Below are 19,850 nucleotides of genomic sequence, written 5' to 3'. Positions count from 1 at the left end.
GTATCAATCTCTCTACTTGTAATTCTGACATTCATCCTTCCAAGCTGTTTAAAGAGGTTTTTGGAGTCATCGCCCCCTGGCTTATTAACATTATCAATGAGTCTCTTAGATCTGTCGTGGTCCTGGACTATTTTAAACAGGCCTGTATCTAGCCTCTTCTTAGGAAACCTGGATTAGATCCAACACTCCCCCATAACTATTGCCCCATATCCAAATTACCTTTGATTTCCAAAATTGTTGAAATGGTGGTTGCTAAGCAACTTTTAGAAATAATGGAAGGAAACAATATCTTTGACAAGTTCCAATCTGACTTTAGAAAGAACTACAGTACGGAAACAACATTACTTAGAGTAACAAATTACATACTGATGAGTGCGGACTCTGGTAATCACACCATTCTCATTTTGCTGGACTTGAGTGCAGCCTTCAATACAGTTGATCGTACAATTCTTCTCAACAGACTCATAAACTGGGTCGGCCTAGGTGAAACTGTTCTAGAGCGGTTTTCATCATACTTATCAAACAGAGTATTCAAAGTTGACAACTTTTGCTCTTCAACTGCTCCCATGTCATGTGGGGTCCCACAGGGTTCAGTCCTTGGCCCTATTTTTATTTCAATTTATATCTTTTGCCCCTTGGCCATGTTATTCACCATTTCACCCCTATGTCCTACCATTTTTACGCCGAGTTATGTCTCATTTGGCTCTGAAAATCATAACAACCTGGATTCTTTGCACTGCTGCCTTGCTGGCATTAAGGACTGGATGGCTTCCAATTTCCTGCAACTGAACACAGACAAGACTGAAGTCCTAGTCACTGGTCCTGATCATATTTCTAATAGTGTCGCCCCTCTCCTTGGACCACTAACAGCTAACATAAAACATTCTGCTAGAAACTTGGGAGTTGTTTTTGATCAGTACCTCAACTTCAAGCAACACATTAAGTCTAGTCCAATCATGCTACTTACAAATCAAAAATATCGCCAAACTCAAATCAATGCTTCCCAAGAACATAGTGGAACAATTTATCCACCCTCATTTCCTCTCGCCTAGACTACTCCTTATTCATTTGCCTAAATGATGCAGCAGTTGCCCGACTACAGTTAGTGCAGAATGCAGCAGCAAGACTCCTCACAAACACTTGACGTAGGGAACACAATTCAGTACTGGCTGAATTACACTGGCTCCCCATCTGTTACAGAATTCAATTTAAGATTTTACTGATTACTTCTAAATCCCAACATGGTCTGGCTCCATTTTACATTTCAGAACTTTTAACTCCTTACTTGGCTCAGAGGAGGGGATCATGCTTTTACTGTTTTAGCTCCAACGCTGTGGAACAAACTTCCCCTCAACATCAGATCAGCTGAGTCAGTACCTCACTTTAAAAAGCTTTTAAAAATTTACCTTAACAGACTGGCATTTGTATATTATTTTTATGCCTATTCAAATGTTTTAATTTTTGTTTTATCTTTTGATGTTTAACTAGCACGTGTTAATGCTGTTTTTAATATTTTGTTTTATCTATATGGTATTGTATTTTGTGAAGCACCCTGTAACTCTGGTTTGTAAAGGCGCTATATAAATAAAGCTTATTATTATTATTATTATTATAAAATCATCCCACTAATCTTTGCTATCCTAAAACCACAATGCTTCATTGCCTGCCACATGAGTATGATCTATTTTAGAAAAATCAACTTCTCTATTAAATTTTGGGCATCAACTCTAACAGCTGGTGCTGAGTTCCCAGATAGGTAACAGTCGAACAATTTGTCATCTGTCAAAAAAGGATAGTCAGCACTTCCATGGATTACACAGCCTCATGTGACCAAGCACTATGACCTTTCACAGAGGTGGGGAACCATGTCCTAACCACCCAATTTTTTGTTAATCAGTATTTTTAGATTTCATTAAATCTAATGCAGCTCAGAAACATTTTTTTGAAATCTGAATACACATTGTTGTGATTTTACTTACTAAAACAAATAAATGTTCACCATATGACGAATATCAGAAAAACTTAACTCTACTTTCATATGGAAGTGGAAAGAACAATAGTTATACAGTAAGCTATTGCTATTGAGAAAAAGTCATTGTGTCCATTATTCAAAACACAAAATAATCTGTAGCTGCACTGCATTACGGACTATAGAGTATAGCCAAACAGATACAGGATTTTTGAGGCCGATACCAATATTGGCATTTGAGAGTTTAAAAAAATCTGATAATGATCAACCCATAACATAAATAAAACATCTGATATGGTTCCCTTAATTTTTTTATTTTTTTTTTTAAACAATTATGACCTTATAACAATGATAAACCTAACACAAATCCAGTCAGAAAAGGGAATGGGGTGGTGATGGTGGTGATGGTTCCCTAAACCCCCCCCCCCAAAAAGTGGAAAAGTGGTTTCCATGTTTCCTTTGTTTAACTTATTGGCTTGTAATAGCTAACCATAAATTCACAATGCAAAATGTCTCAAAAATTAAAAGCCGCTAGAACAACAGACCATAGTTGTTTGAATACAAAAACAAACAGTAATGTAGTTTGCTGAGACGCTGTAAACCACTCAAAATCTTATTTATAAAACCATCATCAGAGCAGTTCCCATGCTCCTCATAACATGCTGTGAAATGGCCTCCTGGCTATTCTATGCTACTGTGTCCAGAAAACAGTTATAAAACTGGAGCAGCTAGTTGCCATATCCCCTTAACAACAATTAAGTCCTCCACCAGCCTGCTGTTTACTTGATTGAGAAAGAACAATTTTGGGTCATTGTAGCTATTGGGTGGTTTCTGAGATTATCTCAAGTGATGCAGAAGTGAGAACGTCCTGTGAAGTGGGAGCCTTCTCAGCACCACATACTATACATCAGGGTGACCTCTGACACTAAAAATGGTTCATTCTTCCTACAGATGGTAAATTAGATAATCAGTGTTATGAAGCTGTGATTAACACTCACAAAAAGGCATATATTAACACAGATGGAAATTTGACAGTGAACTCATCAAATCAGACACTATTCTGTTATAAATGTGAGAAAGCCCTGTAAAAATCCTGCCTTTGTGGTTAGATTTTAGTTATTACTTTCAGAAAAAAACACTTCATTGGACCTGTGGTTTCTGCAAAAACATCCCTCCTCTCAAGTTGCAGGCCCTGTAATTCAAACATCAATAACAGAGATCCACTGATCCACAAGGAAAGCATGTAGACTTGACAGCCAACGTATGCTATTGGTTATTTGCTTTTGCATCAGAGCTGTTGTTGGCTATAATATTTTTTTCGAAGCACACAACAAATTAGCAGAGAATCGCACACAAAACAGTGACAAATTCAATCCCAGTGTAGAAAAATGAATGTAAGGAAAGAAAGAGACATGTATTGTCCTCATGATGTGTGTGAGTAGCATGAGTGGTAAACATTAATAGTTATAGTACCCCTGACAAACAACTACTCTAATGCTTCTTTATGCACATCTGACAACTCTGTATGAACACTGTTTGAAATTTGCAGGAATGGGGTCATCCTTTGATGTATTCCTTAGTTGTTTTGTAAATCATTTAACCCTTGGCATGACCATCTACCACCACTGACAAAGGGAGTGTGACTGCACAAGCATTCATTCCCATGGTAATCAATACATTGTGTTATTGGTCCAAGAAAATCAAATCCTCCAAGATAATGCTGCGAGATTGGATCACTGTGTGGTGGCATAAACTAGCCATTAAGGAGGCAGCCTCATAATGAAAGAGTCTCAGGTTTGATCCAAAACAATAGCAATGTGCCCCATTGAAGTGCCCTTAAGCAAAACAATAGCTTCATATCTGCTAACTCATGGTAAAGTCACACTTAGTGTGAGGGAGTGCAAGGCAAACTGAACTCAGAGAAGTCTCACACAGTTTCAGGTTCAGAACATGGCTAAACTTATTTGTTGCACAAGATGAGGCCTACACATGGCTGTCACTGCGCACAACCGTGCACAAAAAAAGTGTTCAGGGAAAAGCTGGCACATTTTGTGTTAACAAGTTACTTTATTACAATGTAACAAATAAGATATAAAGTGCACTTACGTAACGTCTCAACTTTTTTTCAGGAGGAGACTTTCTCAGCCACCCTGAGCACACCACATCTCCCCCACTCATATCTGCTCCTTTCTTGCTCTCCCTGGAGTTTGAGCGGAGATTTCTGTTTGGCTTCGTTTGTTTTTGGGAGTGTCTTCTTGTACCTGGACAAAAAAACAAACAAAAAAACAACACGTTGACACCAAGCTCAAACGGTGACGTTGAAGTATAAAAAGTTAACATGTAGTATTTTGGTGTTTTAGAGAGCGATAAATACCGTCACTCCTTCTCCGAAAGTCGACTCACCGACAAGGCAGTTCTCTGTAGAGCACAGACCAGATTTTCCACGAGTTGTAGTCAAATAAACGGATATATCCTGAGCTTGGAGTTCATATAAACCTCCACGGCACCGCCTTTTGTACAAATATCAGCGGTGACTTGTGTATTTTGTTCAAACTCGAACGCTGTGAAGGCAAAAAATAGGCGCAGGCAACTGAAAGTCGCTAAGTTGTTATATGTAACGCTTCATGCTAATTTCCGTCAAAGTGGAGCGATTCCCAGTTGGCGAGATCAGATGTAAATGTCCCACAGTGTACCGGTGCATTGTTGTCGTTTCGGCGCAAATTTAAAAAAATCTTCACCGTAAACACAGTGGTTTAACCGAGCTTCCCTACCAGTTTACTCCCATGGTTCCTTAATTATGATTGACAGGGTGGCTCCGTCTTTCCCTCAACTCACCCTCCTCTGGAACATGGCGACGTCAAGCTACGGGACCTAACGGCAACAGACCGGACGTTAAGGGAGTCTGCTTTCAAAATAAATGTTCGGTTTGTGTAGTACGTTGATTTTAACGGCTGTCGTATACTATCTTTCGTGCCAATGTTAACGGATAAAACGGACATTTTAAGTTAAGCTACGTGTAAATGTGCCATTTCAGTCGTTGTTGATTAATATTTGGCAGCCCTAACTATCTATGCGCATTTGTCCAACCTTTCAGACTTATGACTAGTTATGCTAATTGGCAAATTGGCGACATTTTTAGAAAGAACAAATGTAGTTTTATTCGTGGAATGCAGTCAGAATCTTCTCTCAAGGTAATAGTCATGTTTACGACACACAACACATGCCTTCAACAAGTTCCCTCCACGTTCGTCATTGGGAAATTTGTTTTTGAAAGTGACTACCGGATGTTACATTCTTGTAGCTCTGCTCGCTTTAATAGTTGTTTGGAGGACGAAATGGGGAGGCGGCGGCGTGCAAGGAAAACTGTAGAGCTTCAACTATGGGACATGTAGTTCAAAAATCGTTTGTCTTCCGTCCCAAAAAAACAACAACAAATGGCTGTAGAGCGGCTTGCTTGATGGAGCATGATGTAATAGAGCTATATGCACCTCTGGGTGAATACAAAAAGTGGCCTCAGACAGTTGAAGAAAAGACAAAGAAACGACCCACCTCAGTGTGAACCGTCAGAACCGAAAAGTCCCAAGAAATCTTTGCACGTCTAAACTACACTGTCCATAATGCGTGTTTATTCCCTAAAGAAAACTCGCCATAAAATCATGTAATGTTAGTAGGATAGTAGTGAACAGTGAACTGATTGAGCTATTCTTAGGTGTACTATTTATCTTTGGTATCACTAGAAATACATTTTTATTAAAAGGGAGTTGTACATACAGTATGTTTACAGTATCAAATATTTGATTTTTTTTTACTTGTTAACATGGCCTCGAAACTACAAACCTATCTCTGAGATATATTTTGTCACCAAATGATTATTTATTTTATTTGAACTGTATTCTAAGTATTGTTTTATAGGCTACTGTCCAACACCACAGTGGTAAGAAAAAGGTTACATTTGTAAGTCTGATATTGATTTGATTATATCTGATCAATATACTGGACTCAACAGAGCATCTATAACTGGTCTAATCCACTGGCAAGGACGTGTTTCCCTTGGACTTAAAATGGTATCTGAGGAATCTTATTGGAATGCTATTGTAATGGTAAACACTTCCCCCAAAGGATATTCCCTGTTGGTCTATGATTAATGACTTTGCCATTGTACAGGCACATTACTTCTTTCAACAGCCTCGGTATTGATGAAGAAATAGGGAGCAATTAAAGGCTGTAGACACAATACACCAATTCCAGTTAATTAATTATTTTTTTATGATACCATATATTTAGCACTCCAGTCCGAGTGTTACAACATCAAATAGCTTGTGTGCCATGTTCTTGATGGTTTCATTAAACTGGTATGTCTAAGAGGTTGTGCATTTGTGTCTGTGAAGCGGTGTCTTTAATGTTGTCTCTTGTTGCTGTGCTTTACAGGTGCATACGTCTTTAGTTTACACGGCATCCGCAGCATCCATGTGTTCAACTGAAGATATCCTGAGTCGCAGTGCATAACTCATTTGTACCCACACCAGATGAACAGACCAGATCCTATTTACTGTCAGTACATGCCAAATGAATATTTGTACATAGTGTATGCAATGTATGCATCTATAAAAACCTAAACGTAAATACCTAATATGAAATTTACAGAGAAAATATATCATACCATTCCAAAGAGTTAACATTTCAACAAAAGCGAGGAGAAAAGTGTAATGGTTTGGTTGATTAATAATTAAGAATCATTGATTTTTTTCAAAATGCCCTTTGAAAGCTTTAGTGCCACTGCAGAGTTTTTACCATATCAATTGCTAATTAGTAATAAATGGCACCGTTGCAAATAATTTGCTATTGCTACATCACATTTCATTTATTTTCACGTTATTTGTCCCATGACTGTGGGCATAGTATGTGACTGCATGTGATTTCCCAGTTCTTTTTTCAGTCACTGCTTTGTCTATACTGACTTCCATTTGTGTAAAAATATTTTGCAATCACAGCAAAGTATGGTTACACGTGCTGGTTTTGATGAATTATGCAACAATGTACAGTTTTGGGTTTTTTTTAATCAACAAAGTCACTTGCATACTAAAAATGTACATGTTTTTGAGTGTTCTTGAGGTTTGCAGTATCAATAACATACTGAATTTAACATTTAACCATTTTCCTTTTCAAGCATTTAATTGATATAAAAAAATGCATTATTTGCAGCTTCAAATCCATCTTGCCACACTTAGTTCTAGCTCCAAGAAGAAATCTGGCACTGCTGATGACAAGTTTGTATATACGGCAAGAAAGAAAATAAATTATGTACTGTAGGTGATCTATTCAAGTCAAGATGTAGTACTGGAGATGGCTGCTAGTGGTAAATGTTGTCTATGCAGTGGAAAGGTGGAATTATGTAAATGTGACAAGTAAGGTGACGCAGACATTGAGGTAAACTTGAGCATAACATACTCATAACTAGTTTATGGTGTTTGGCTCATTTCCACAGAAATTCATTTAAGGTTTCCAGAAACCATTTGCTGATTCATCTTGCTATTGTTCAATCGAGTGTTTATTAATTGCCTTTAATCTTCATAACTTCTTATTTTTTAACATTTGTATCATCACGTGTTAACCAATGCATTTATAATTTAGTCCCCAACATCTGCCCACCTCTTTGCCAGCATACCACTTTAAATAACTTTACCTTAAATAACTTTCCTGGTTAAGTCACACAATACAACAAATCCTGATTTGTTTTTACTGTATGGAAAGGTGAAGCCTTTATGAATATTAACACAGTACAGCTGAAATGTATATCCTGACAAATTCCTCTTCAAAAAATCTGCATTAAATGTCAAAAGGCACATAAAATCAGCATGAACACAAAAGTCTCCCTGAATGATCAAATCAGAGGAATACATTAAAATATGCCATCAAACAGTTTACTGTTGTCAAATATGTTTAAACAAGCAGTCTGCAATTTAGTTCTTTGTAGATCACACTATCTGTTAGTGGGAGAACAGAATTAAATATTCATATTGAAAATGCCTTTATCTTGGAAATTTCCCATATATAGTATTACATTTTCCACATATAGTTTTGTATTCCATGATTATTCAGAATGATATTTTAAGTCATATGTACATTTATTGCATGAGATATGAAACCTATAAAACACCAAAGCACACATCAAAAAGGATTCAAATATCTTGAAAATCAAACTCCACAGCTCGTGAAGAAAAGCTGCATGCAAATCAGAAGAGTAAAAGAAGGCTGTGAGCTGTGTTCAGAATTATGACAAATCAAAAAAGTCTGTTTATCTTACAGTTGAATGCTTTCTTTTCTGTGCACTGCACATGCATGTATTTGCATATGTTTGTGTGTGTATGTGTTGGTTTGTGTGGTAATATTATGAACACTGACAAGCCAGATAATATGAACATGTTCTAGACTGAACCAGTTTTACATATTTTAGCAATGTATGTAACTGTATTTATTTATTTATTTATTTATTTATTAGGAGACTAATGGTTTAAGAAGTTACTTCTATAATATCAAATTATAATTTACACATTTCATTAAAGGAGAGAATACATTTGCACCAATGAGTATTACCTACCTCAAGTTTTTAAATTTGGAGGATTAATGAAAGATTATAATGCTGAGATCACAAAAAAATAATCTAAATAAATTAAAAATGATTAACTGATGACTGAAACAATGGTATAAAAACTATTTTAGTCAAAACTTCAAGACTTTAACAAAATCAAATCTAAGATCAGAATCAGCGCAGATGCTCTGTGTGTTTGTGTGTGTTCAGATAATTTCAGTGCTCTTTTTATGAGGTTATATGCACATCTATGGTATGACAGTTCAGGCTCCTGTATGATCAGTTCAGAACTCCCTTAGTGCCAGTTCATCTCGGTTTCCCGCAGCATTTTTTCCTTTCAGAAGACAAGTCTACTAATGGTATTGAAGCCCCCTCCCCCTCCTCCTCCCCCTCCTCCACCAGATGGGCCACAGCTCCCTGGTGGGTTATTGTCATCTGAACCGTTGGGCCTGAATGAGCAGGAGGATGAAGGGGCCTGGAGAGCTTGGGTCCGAGCATTGAGCTCCTGTTCCTATTGACAGCATAGAGAAAAGAGAAATGTTCCCAAGTTAGATTCTTTTTAATTTTAAAACAGGATTAAAACATATACCTAAGCTATGCTATGCCAAAGAGTTAACTTAGCATTGGTGTAGTTCTATGTGACTGACATTATTACAGCACCCTCTAGAGGTGATTTACTTTAGTCACTCATACAAGTGCGCTGGAACGTCACCTCAACACAGCACAGATCAATGACTCGTGAAATTACACCTCACGTCTTATAACAGGACAGTTCAGATTTGGCTTCAAATTCAGTCAAAAAAAAAAAAAAAAAATAAAATAAATTCTACACTCTGCAGGTTATCTGTAAAAGTACGGTCTATTTTCCCTCAGCTTTTTTCCACCTGAGAGAATCTTGAACAGTCCTCAACTTTCTTAATAACTTCACGCTTAGAGGGGTTAGTGGTAATGATGTTATGCGTCAAATGCATGTAAAGCAAGAATAATAAGCAGTGTTTCAGCAAAATTATCCAATGAACATCTTAGCAGCAGATTAAATATTTGCTCTAATGCTAATCACTTCACACTTGGCTTGCATTTATTGGCATAATTTATATGGAGTGATAGTTTGAATGGGTAACATAATGCCTGTATGTGGGAGAAGTATGTTTTTTGTTCACACCTACATACCTGTAAATACAGCTTGTTGTCCTTGATAATAGCATCCAGTAGTTCTTTCTGCAGAGGAGGCTCAGCACTCAGTCTCTTTCCATTTGACATCAATCCCCCATTTACGCTCTGCCCTGGTAGCTCCTGTTTCCTGTACATGAGCACATAAGCGGTGTCCTTGGGGAATCGATTAGTAATGTTTTGCACTGATTGGAAGGATGAGAATGTCACTCTGCTATCGTTGAACAGCAGCCAATCCTTTGCCTCCTGGCCACTATTAGGTAGTGTGTCTCCTTGTTCAGGTGGAATTGAGAGAGCCGAGCAAGCGGAGAGGCTACATTCGGCCTGGTCATTTCCCAAATCCTCCTTGAGGGCAAAGTGATTGGCTGGATGCTGTGTTCCATCTGCTCCATTAATGTTACGACCATAGGAGTAGTAGTGACCACTCTCAGACGATATACCAGAATGCATCACCACTGAGCTAAGGACATAGGGCACTGACTGGACTGACATCTCTCCTCCTCTGTTTATCTGCTCTGCTCCATCTATCCTCTCCTTCTCCTCTTCCTCCTCATCTTTTTGAGATGGTTTGAGCTTCTTGGCCAGATTCTCACTGCTCTCAGGAGAATCCACTTGCAGAGGAGAAGAGGTAGAAGAGGAGCATTGTGTAGGCATCGAAGGGGCATGCACAGGAAGTCTCATGAGTGGTGGGATGGTGACATTGTCCAGAATCTTCCTCCGAACATGGCATTTGGCATCATATGAGAATCGCAGCAGGGTGAGGATTAAGTATTCAGGTGCTGAGACCACTTTCATGGTCCTCTCTGCCCGCTGGAGGGAGCTGCACTTCTCACAGAAATAGGCATTCTCTTCGTCCAGGATCTCTGGAGCCAGGAAATAGTTCACCAGGTCAGGCACAGAGAGAGGAGGCTCATTTGTCACTGGCACAAAATGGACATTGCTAGCCGGGGCTCTCGCCAGGCCTGGCTCAGGAATTTCACTGCCGCCATTGACAGATCCCTGACAGAGAACCTTGGGCTCCTCTGAGGGCCCCTCAGGTTGAGGGCTGTCCTGAGAGGTGGCAGAAGGACAGAAGGCCAATGAGAGGTCTGTAAAACGCTCCTCTTTCTCAGAGATGCAGTTGCACTGCATACAGCGAATACCTGTGATCAGCTTCCCACCGAACATCGTTTCTATCAAAGTCCTCCCGTCATTCCCAGGTTTGGTTTCTGCTGAAATCAAAGATGACTCTTCTCCCTCCTCTGGAGAAGTCTGGCCTGTTGGGTCTTTGCTGCTTGTGTCAACAGGGGAGGCAACCTTTGGCTTAGCTGATTCCAGGACCTGAATTGTTTTCTCCTCTTCATGTAACCTTGAGATCAAGAGACAGGGGCATTTAACATTAGAGGAGAAAATACAATTGTACATTGATTTTAATTTGTGCCACTGCTGTGATAGTATACAACAGTCACATCATTTAGGTCTAAAGAAAGTACAGTTTGCATCAGCAAGCCCCAGTCATGCACACTCACGATCCACTGCTTGCATTCCTGTGTGTGCGCGTCTAGAGAAATCTAAGTTGTGATGTTTACTTACCGGACACATTGTCATTGCACTGTTGATGATTGATGATGATTCTGTAATTACAGTGTAAATGAATAGTAGAGAAAATGCGTCATTTATCGATGCGAACGGCACCGAACGAGCCTTTTACGTTTATGCTTATACTTCTGACAGTTTCTTACCATCTGTAATTTATGTGTATAATGTTGCCAATGGTGCATACGGGTTTTTCTGAATGATTATTTAAGTTTCTAGCGAATTCCTAGTTATATTAGCCCACTATGACTAGGATACTGTTAGTTTCATGTTAGTTTGTTAGTTTGTGTGTTGTAGCCAAGCTGTAGGCTATTGGCTATCTGCGGCTATCGAATGCTATTGCATTTATTAGGAGTGAGCTGCTATTAATGGCTACTTTGTATTGTTTTATCTTTCAGAACCACACACACACGCACACACACACACACACACAAATGTTTATACTGCATTAAAGTGCAGTAAATTGATCAATTGTCTCAGAAATCATTATTTACATCAAGTCCTGGGGGAACACTGGGAGTGCAGTGCATTCTAACAGTCTGCGATTATAACAGAGAGCAGCCAGCCTGTAATCATTGAGCCTCCGCAACAGACACACTAACTTGACACAATCCTGTTATTACTATTGATTCATCCAATCTGCTTGGAGTGCGACTGTACCTGTCTAGAAGAAATCTGAGGTACTCAGAGCAGTCCTGCTGAGAGCCGGCATTGAACCAGGGAGGCCGAGATGCGTCCAAGAAGTTTCTGGGAGCATATGCTGCCCTCTGCAGGAAACAGACATGCACCACATACACATAGCAATCAATTATTGTTATCAGTACACTAATAATATTCTGTAATATCTATTATTACACAGGACAACACTAACCTGAGTGTGTGCAAGGAAAGCAAAGAGCAGCTGGAGCTTTTTCATTAGTGTGTTGGAACCATTTAGATGTAATGATAAAACATGCCGCCTGAAACTGAGAAAAAACAAAGTTAACCACACTAACACTGTCCATATTTATGCCTTATGTTTCAGTATACAAATATAAAAAAATGCAACAAGTGTGTATGTGTGTGTGTTTGCATACACAACTCACTCTGTGGCCATGAAGAGGGTCTGGATGATGCTGTTCATGTAGCAGGTGTTCCCCAGGTTGACCAGGCCAGTCTTGCCCGTCTCAGACTTCCCAACTTGCCTCTGAAGACCCGAGGCAAAGGAGTTGGACTTGGATGTCCAGGCACTTTGATTCAACACCAACTTGATCTTCTCCTCTCCAGGTTTTGGGAGATCCTGAGAAGACAAATTGAAATGATTAAATACAGAACACACTTAAGAAGTTTACATGTAAAATTAAAGCTCTTGATTATTTATGCAATGTAAAAAATTATGTAAATGGCGATCAACATTTTCTTAAATATCTATATATGAGAACATTTATAGTATGAGGTGTCCCCCACTCTTTTACCTTGACGGCCTCTAGTATGTGGTCATAGAGGTCAGGGAAGCCGGAGTATTGGTACATCATGCAGTGTATGAGCTCAGTGAACTGCAGCAAGAAAGCTTTACTGGTGGGGAGACCATCTGTCCTCAAAGACTGGACTAGATGCACCACATGTGGAACAACCTGGGACAGTGAGGGATGAAGATAAGAGAAAAATGTTGAGGACACTGTGGTGCTGGAAACATTGGAAGGTACTGCTAATATTAATCATACAAATCTGTAGCACAGTCAGCCTGAGGGTAGTTGCATATCAGGAACCCCACAGAGGGTTCAGTCTCATTTGCTTAGTATTTTTGAGACTATTCATGTTTTTAGATACTAATGAAATTGGCCACCTCAAGGGCCATTGCTTGGCATTTAAGTGCTTCACACATCATTAGTGGGAGAGCGGTGCCGAGCCTGGGGTTCTGGGAAAAGAGGTCTATGTAGCTTTGAAGTAATTTAAGCCAGAAGAGAAGAAAATGAGAAAAACAATAAAGTGGCCATGTGAGAGGGAAATGGGCTGTGAGGAGACAGGAGATCCCTTACCAAATGGAAGGCCTCAGGAGAGTGCTGGAAACTCAGCAGCATATGGGAGAGCACAGCTAGCGCTCCCTGCCGCACAATGGGGTACCACAGACGACTGAATACCTATGGGTTAAAAAAACAAACAAACAAAAAAAAAAAACATTGAGGTCATATATACATTTATATAAACCTTTTTTTTTTTTTTTTTTACCAGCGCTAAGTAAAATATCTTTGAGAAAAATTGCTGCAATCAAGCTTAATTATCACTGCAGTTCAACATCTGTGTAGATACATACAACTTCTGTCTAGCGTCTTCCTAAGGTCCATAATAAATCAAAATGAGAAGTTCTCACTACACACCAGTTCAATTTTAAGCAGAGTGACGTCTATGAGGATAGTGAACTTCTGAACTGCAGCCAGTCCTTTCAGTAGAGCAATGACCCAGGTATCAACATGTTGGGCCAAAGGCCAAGAAAGCCAGTCAATCATCCTAGATAGAGAGAAGAAGAGCATGTGGGGTTTAAATAATGTGCAAAAATGTGGTAACATTATGATAACGCACAGATTGCTACACATAATATCAAAGCATGTGGAGAAAAACTGCACAACTCATGTACAACATATCATATCATAATTTGTATACATAAATAGTTTAAAAGGTGCTATTGATAACATCCAGCCACTAGGTGACGCACTCCCCCTCCAATCCCTTTCCAGTGGTTGCCAATTCGTTGCACAACCTGCATATTTCATGGTCGACTGGAGTGAGACTCAGACTCAGTCAATTCATTTTGCAACATATAGCTATACATTAGCAATAGGTTTAGGACTTTGTGCAGCAGTGTTTCATGTAACGTTATCTATGGTAATGATATGGCTAGCTAGCTTTAGGTAACCCTTTTTTACCCCATCATTTAATAATTATAGGGGCCATATAGTGCAACACTTAATCATCCTTACACTATAAAAGACATTAGGTAAATACTTACATTTTAATCCAATTAAAGAGTACAATACATTGTAGGGACGCTATTAAAACCCACAGTGCTCGATATTAGACAGACAGCTATTATAAAAGTTGACGTTAGCTAGCGTTCGTGTTAGTGTAGTGTTGACATAACATTAGTCGAAGTGTTTTCTCGCTGAAAACAAATCTCATAGCGGATTATAAAAAAAAACAGCTGAGCACTATGGATGATTAAGCTAAGATAGCTTATATGTGCTAACGTCAGTGTCCGTTTTTTGCACAATAACTGGCAACTATACCACGTGATACCAATGTCGTTATACTATTGGCTCACAAGCCTTGTTAGAAGCAGGAACCAAACGTTCTTACCAAACGTAGATGTGTGAGGTTACCTGCAGAGTGCTTTAGTCATGTTTGCGTCTTTGACATTGTGGTCTGTGGTGAGACTCTTGATAAGCACTGTGATCATCTGGACGGGGATGTGCTGCACCAGGCTGGCCAGAGTAATGGATGGGTCAAAGGAGGGGTCTGCAAAAAATAAATCAGAGTAGAAATGGTACATAACCACACAACGCCACCTTTTCTTTTTGTATGAGTGGACAGTAAGCGGGGTACAAATGTGCATTTACAGTCAAATTTTACAACTGTGAAAATTTGGAGCACCTTGTGATATAATGCAGTGCAACACCACCACAAACTAAGGCCTTAAAGATGTGAAATCCTAGTTGATTTAAAACATTCTGACCTTTACAAAGTTTGTATTTATTGCAGGGCTGTTTGGTTACGTTATAGTTGAAGTTGTTCCTGTTGTTTTGCGTCTCCTGTCTAAGGCATTTGAAAATTGTTTCACTTGGTATGTGTAAATCAAGTTTTTAGCCCCTGATTGACATCTAAGTTCTTTAATATTGAGTATTGAGTATCTGCCAATATTGAGAACAACATTTATTTCTTCATACATAATACAGCTGCACAGAGCACACAAACTACAGTAGTTAAATTGCTTTATTAACAAAATATATCCCAAACCACAGCTTTCCTTTGATGGTTTCCTGTAATATTTTGTATAGTGTCCTATAGTGTTTGTGTAATAGTTTACCAGAAAAATGTCACTGAAATAGAGGCAGAGTGACCTTTTAACCCACAGCGCCTCTGCTCGCATCGCTCACTGACGCATGCTGTCAGTATGGCTATTCAATTGAAACTGCTGCGTGCTGTTTGTTTATTTTGTGCTGCTCCACAGTTCAGTCACTCGCAACATTGCACAGTAGGCTCATGACATCTCTAAAATTTACCATCAATAAATTAACTGCAGCTTTGACTTCAGCTGAAATATTCTGAACTACTACATCTTCACAGCAAATGCTTTTCAATATTTGCTCCTGAGGAAAATGTACTCTTTGAATCAGTGGATTTGAAGGTAATCACTCCAAGCAATGGCAAGTGTGTAAAATGAAGCCACTACCTCCAAAATGAAAATAATCAGTGTGCCAATAACACTGAATATTTTTGGATGAACATCCAACCTATACAAATGAGAGAACTAAACCAAGGGATCAAAGTCAGCTATTGGCAGGGCCCTGAAAAACCAAAATGAAACAAGGCAACTGTTCTTGGGTGCTCAATCATGCAGTAAACACCCTGGTATTAATGCCAGAGATTTATAGACGGAGGGGTATAAGTCATGGGTCCATGCTGCCAAATGCAAATACACTTTTTTCATTACTGGCAGGCAGACATCTATAATCTATGAAAAAATCCAAATTTGTTCACATTTTAAAGCTTCTTTAGGACATCTATAACTATTTTCCAGGTGTCCCAAAACTTACCCTATAAAAAAATAAAAGCAGTTTTTACTCAAGTATGAAATAAGATACTCTTTTATTGCTCTAAACAGCAATGCCATGTAATATAGCTATTTTGGAAGGAAGGAAGGAGTCTCACCTGTGGAAGAGATAATGGCAAAGACTTCCTGTAATGAGGGAAGCAGTGTGGCTGGGTCAGCCTTCCAGATGTTTTGCAGCAGCGTGCTAACCTTGGTCACCTGACCTACATACTCTCTCAGCTCCCGCTCTTGGCTGGCAAAGCAGTGGAAGTAACTGATGGTCCTCACCAGCTGCTGGCAGAACAAAATTCCCGACTTATCCCTCGGGATGCACTGCACAAAGTCTGAAAGAAAAGTGTTCAGGCGGGCACAAAGAGCAGGCTCCGGACGCTCACACACCATCCTTAAAACCTCCACCTGGATCACGCTGAAGATCTCCAGCACTGAGGGGCAGCTGATGAGCAGCCGCAGGCAGCAGTGAATGTAGTCTATAATAGCTGGGTCTTTGCGGTCCAGCTGGAAATAGCCCTGTTGGAGAAGACTGAGGACAAAGTCTTTAGTGAAGAAACGCTCAAACTCTGGGCGGTGGTAGCGTGCGTAGGCATCCAAAACCTGGAAGCCGACCTGCCTCTGAAAGGCATCTTCACCGAGCAAGATGAGGCGGGTGGTGAGAGTAAACAGCGACTGACACTGCTCCTCAGTCACCTCTTTCTCTGCGGCTTCCACTACCTTCTTCACAATGGCCCTCTTCACTGGAACTGAGTGATCGGAGCTCACAAGGCCCTCCAAAATCTTGTCCATGATGACGGTCTGTAGAAGGCAATTGAGGAAATAATTAATTGTCACCTGTTAAAAAGGTCACACAACTTCTGCACTCAAAGTTAACGGTGAAATAAACGTGCAGCCACATTTAATATATCACTGTTTGCTTTTTTGTTTTAATTCAATCAAACATATCAAAAGAGTCTGGTTCAGTCCCTGATAGACCTTTTCCACAGAGGACATTTTGACATGTCACAGTAGGAAAAGCACAGGTGTAAATAATAAAATGAATTCCATTTAGCTGCTTCCATTTCAGGGTCCTAGTATTGTGCTTGCTGGCTCACTGTCATGGCTTACCGGGACACTTGAATAGAACAGGCCCTTCATTAATGTTATTAGTAACACCTGTGCAATTCCTACTGTGTCACTGTTGTGAAGCTTATTGGTGCATAGAGTCCTTTCTACCCCAACCATCAAATTTCCCACATTGTCCTCATTCACTGAGGGCACAGACTGTCAGCATTCAAAGGTAGACCATGTGTACTCAGCTTTAATGTGCTGCAACAGGAATGTAGAGCTGTGACTATTGAGTATTACACAAACATAGAAGACTATAGAATATAATGCTTGGCACCATGATAGAACTCAACAAATGTCAACTACTGAATTTAAATTGGGAATTAATTAGAGACTAACTTATCATTTTTCTGCTTATTTTTTTGATAAACCTTTTAATCAATTTGACAAAAAAGTGAAAATGCCCAACATAGTTTCCCAGAGCTCAAAGTAATGTCTTCAAACAACAGTCCACAACCCAAAGAGAATGAAATTACAATGATATAAACTAGAGAAAAGCAGCAAATCCTCACATTTGAGAAGACAGAACTGACAAATGTTGAACATTTTTGCTTGAAAAATTACTTTAACCTTTTAATGATTTTAGAAATCGCTGATGTAGATTAATTGTCTTTTGATTAGTTGGCTAATGTTTTCAGTACCAATTAAAATTTATGAATGGGAAATTGTAAAGCATAAATCATATTTCTATAGACTGAGCCCCAGTGAAGCCAAGTAACCGATACACGGATGAAGAATAATTTTTATCAAACATAGTGTATATTTGTAAGACTTCTTAATATTTTCCTATATATTTGAGATGTGAACCGGTCTAAAACAGATGTTAAGGTGGTTTCGGTGCATCTGTCACATAATTGTTGTCTCATTTTCTTTACGGAGATTTTTGAAGGGAAACTAGCCTTATTGTTATGTTTTTGTATTTTTAAATATCCTCAGTGCAACATACTGATTTATTTATTAGCTATCTGCCGTACCAACAGCAAACCCACGCAAAATAAAGTATTACTACGTTACACGTATTTAACACTACTTTAACGTTACACCTGATTTTTTTCTTCTTATCTCACCACTTGAGAACAGCGACCAACCGCTATCTGTGCTTGTTGTGTGGATACAGGCGGCTAGCTTGCTAACGCTAACTATAACGTTAACTTTAACGGATATCTCGTATACGTCCGGCAGTTAAAACATGGCTCAAATGCTAAATGCAACTAAACCGTAGAAGCCAGTTCTCCCGCTCCATAACGACAGTTGTTACTATTACTATCATTCTCGTACAACGATGAACAATGAACAAAGCAACCAAACAGGCCTGACGTTAGCTGAGTAACGTTAGGTTCCACTGACTTAGCATAAATACCGCCATGTAATAGCGACTTAGAAACGCTTTACGTTATGTGCTTACCCAAATAAAGCATGTCAACCGTGTCCAACCAGAAAATCGTCAATTGTCGGTAGATGTTGAACGTCTTTTGACAGATAAAACCGTGTTATTTTGGTTCATTTGATCGCTTAGAATCAGCTGATTAACCTTCCACCGACGTCATTTCTATGGACAGAGATGTTGGTAGGACCCTTGTGTGAAGCAGTTTTCGTCTTAACATTGCCTGTTACGCAGTTGTTGAATTTTGAGTAATAAAATCAGTGGCTCTCCGTGAACGATCTTTTTGAACGTTTTGAATGACAAGATGTAAATGTAGTCAAATTCTCATTAAGACATTTGGGCACTTCTGGGGTCGTATCTGTACAGTTGATGTGCTGCATTCAAGTACTCCTTGTCCATTGGCTTTTCGTGGTTGGCTTTTGGTGGTAAATAAATGAACGGCTATCAAATGAACTCTGCATTATTTCTTTTGGTATCCCTTGTGCGCTAGTGATACCCCTCACCCGAAGACATTACTGACATCTGTGAAATTCCAGATTAAAGTGACACAGTACATAAAGTATGTGTGAAGTATATTTCTGTATACATTTACCAATGTGAAACAACATAAAATTAATAAAACTACGACATTAATATGACGTGATATATATGTTTATATAACACATACAGTATGTAAATATGTAGATCTGAAAGACTGGATGCATAGTATGCATTGTGTACAGAGTATGATGTAGGCCTACAGTAGGCCTTTATTTCAAATACCCAAGAAGATGAGTATTAGAAAATATAAGTGGACATGAAATTTTATTTCAAAAAGTTCATCTCATTTTAGACAATTTAAATCTCAGACTTCACAATCAGTTACAGAATAGGTAGAGAGGATTGATGGACATCTTAGAATAATCAAAGCAGTGTGTTTTTTAATTATCACTATGAGGAAACTTTCTGAGAAAAAAACATTCAATGGGGATTAAACTGCTGTAATCACTGGGGTACAAATAGGGAGTCACTCCCTGCATGAATGAGTTAATATGTTGTAGCAAATTACTTAATATCTAATATTATAATAACGTATAAAAATGTACTTAAAACCAAACTTGCTCACAGTTGAACAACAGATCAAATGAACTATATTGAGTAGTATAATAATTAAATACTAACAATGTCACTTTTTAAACCAAGCCCAAATTCAGACTCTAAAAGTAGTGAAATAATTATCTTCTTGGCAAATGTAACAAACTCAATCAACATAGCATAT

The 19,850-nt window shown here is 38.9% G+C and overlaps 2 protein-coding genes across 10 annotated transcripts in view; both read right to left on the bottom strand.

The window, feature by feature from the left end:
- gab1 (GRB2-associated binding protein 1) overlaps window positions 1-4,860 on the bottom strand; it is a 57,036-nt gene extending 52,176 nt beyond the window's left edge. For 2 of the 9 annotated variants that reach the window (XM_044186528.1, XM_044186556.1), the window contains exons 1-2: window positions 4,344-4,858; window positions 4,076-4,230 (exon numbers count right to left, since the gene is read on the bottom strand). In XM_044186528.1, coding sequence (XP_044042463.1) covers window positions 4,076-4,147 — 72 coding nt within the window. In that variant the 5' untranslated portion in view covers window positions 4,148-4,230; window positions 4,344-4,858. Of the gene's footprint in view, window positions 1-4,075; window positions 4,231-4,343 lie in introns of all 9 variants that reach the window. The other 7 variants (XM_044186513.1, XM_044186547.1, XM_044186538.1 and 4 more) reach the window with 5 other exon arrangements.
- A 2,146-nt stretch (window positions 4,861-7,006) lies between these two features.
- usp38 (ubiquitin specific peptidase 38) lies at window positions 7,007-18,783 on the bottom strand. Its single transcript, XM_044186500.1, has 11 exons — window positions 18,614-18,783; window positions 16,209-16,899; window positions 14,660-14,795; window positions 13,661-13,790; window positions 13,322-13,423; window positions 12,758-12,916; window positions 12,389-12,582; window positions 12,175-12,268; window positions 11,964-12,070; window positions 9,729-11,076; window positions 7,007-9,069 (listed from the first exon to the last, which is right to left on the bottom strand). Exons 2-11 carry the CDS (start codon window positions 16,888-16,890, stop codon window positions 8,896-8,898), a joined length of 3,126 nt encoding a protein of 1,041 aa, XP_044042435.1. The 5' UTR covers window positions 16,891-16,899; window positions 18,614-18,783; the 3' UTR covers window positions 7,007-8,895.
- Between the last annotated feature and the right edge of the window lie 1,067 nt (window positions 18,784-19,850).

The sequence above is a fragment of the Siniperca chuatsi genome, linkage group LG3, assembly GCF_020085105.1.
Source record: "Siniperca chuatsi isolate FFG_IHB_CAS linkage group LG3, ASM2008510v1, whole genome shotgun sequence".
Classification (NCBI taxonomy): domain Eukaryota; kingdom Metazoa; phylum Chordata; class Actinopteri; order Centrarchiformes; family Sinipercidae; genus Siniperca; species Siniperca chuatsi.
This window is presented reverse-complemented; position numbering and strand designations above follow the sequence as displayed.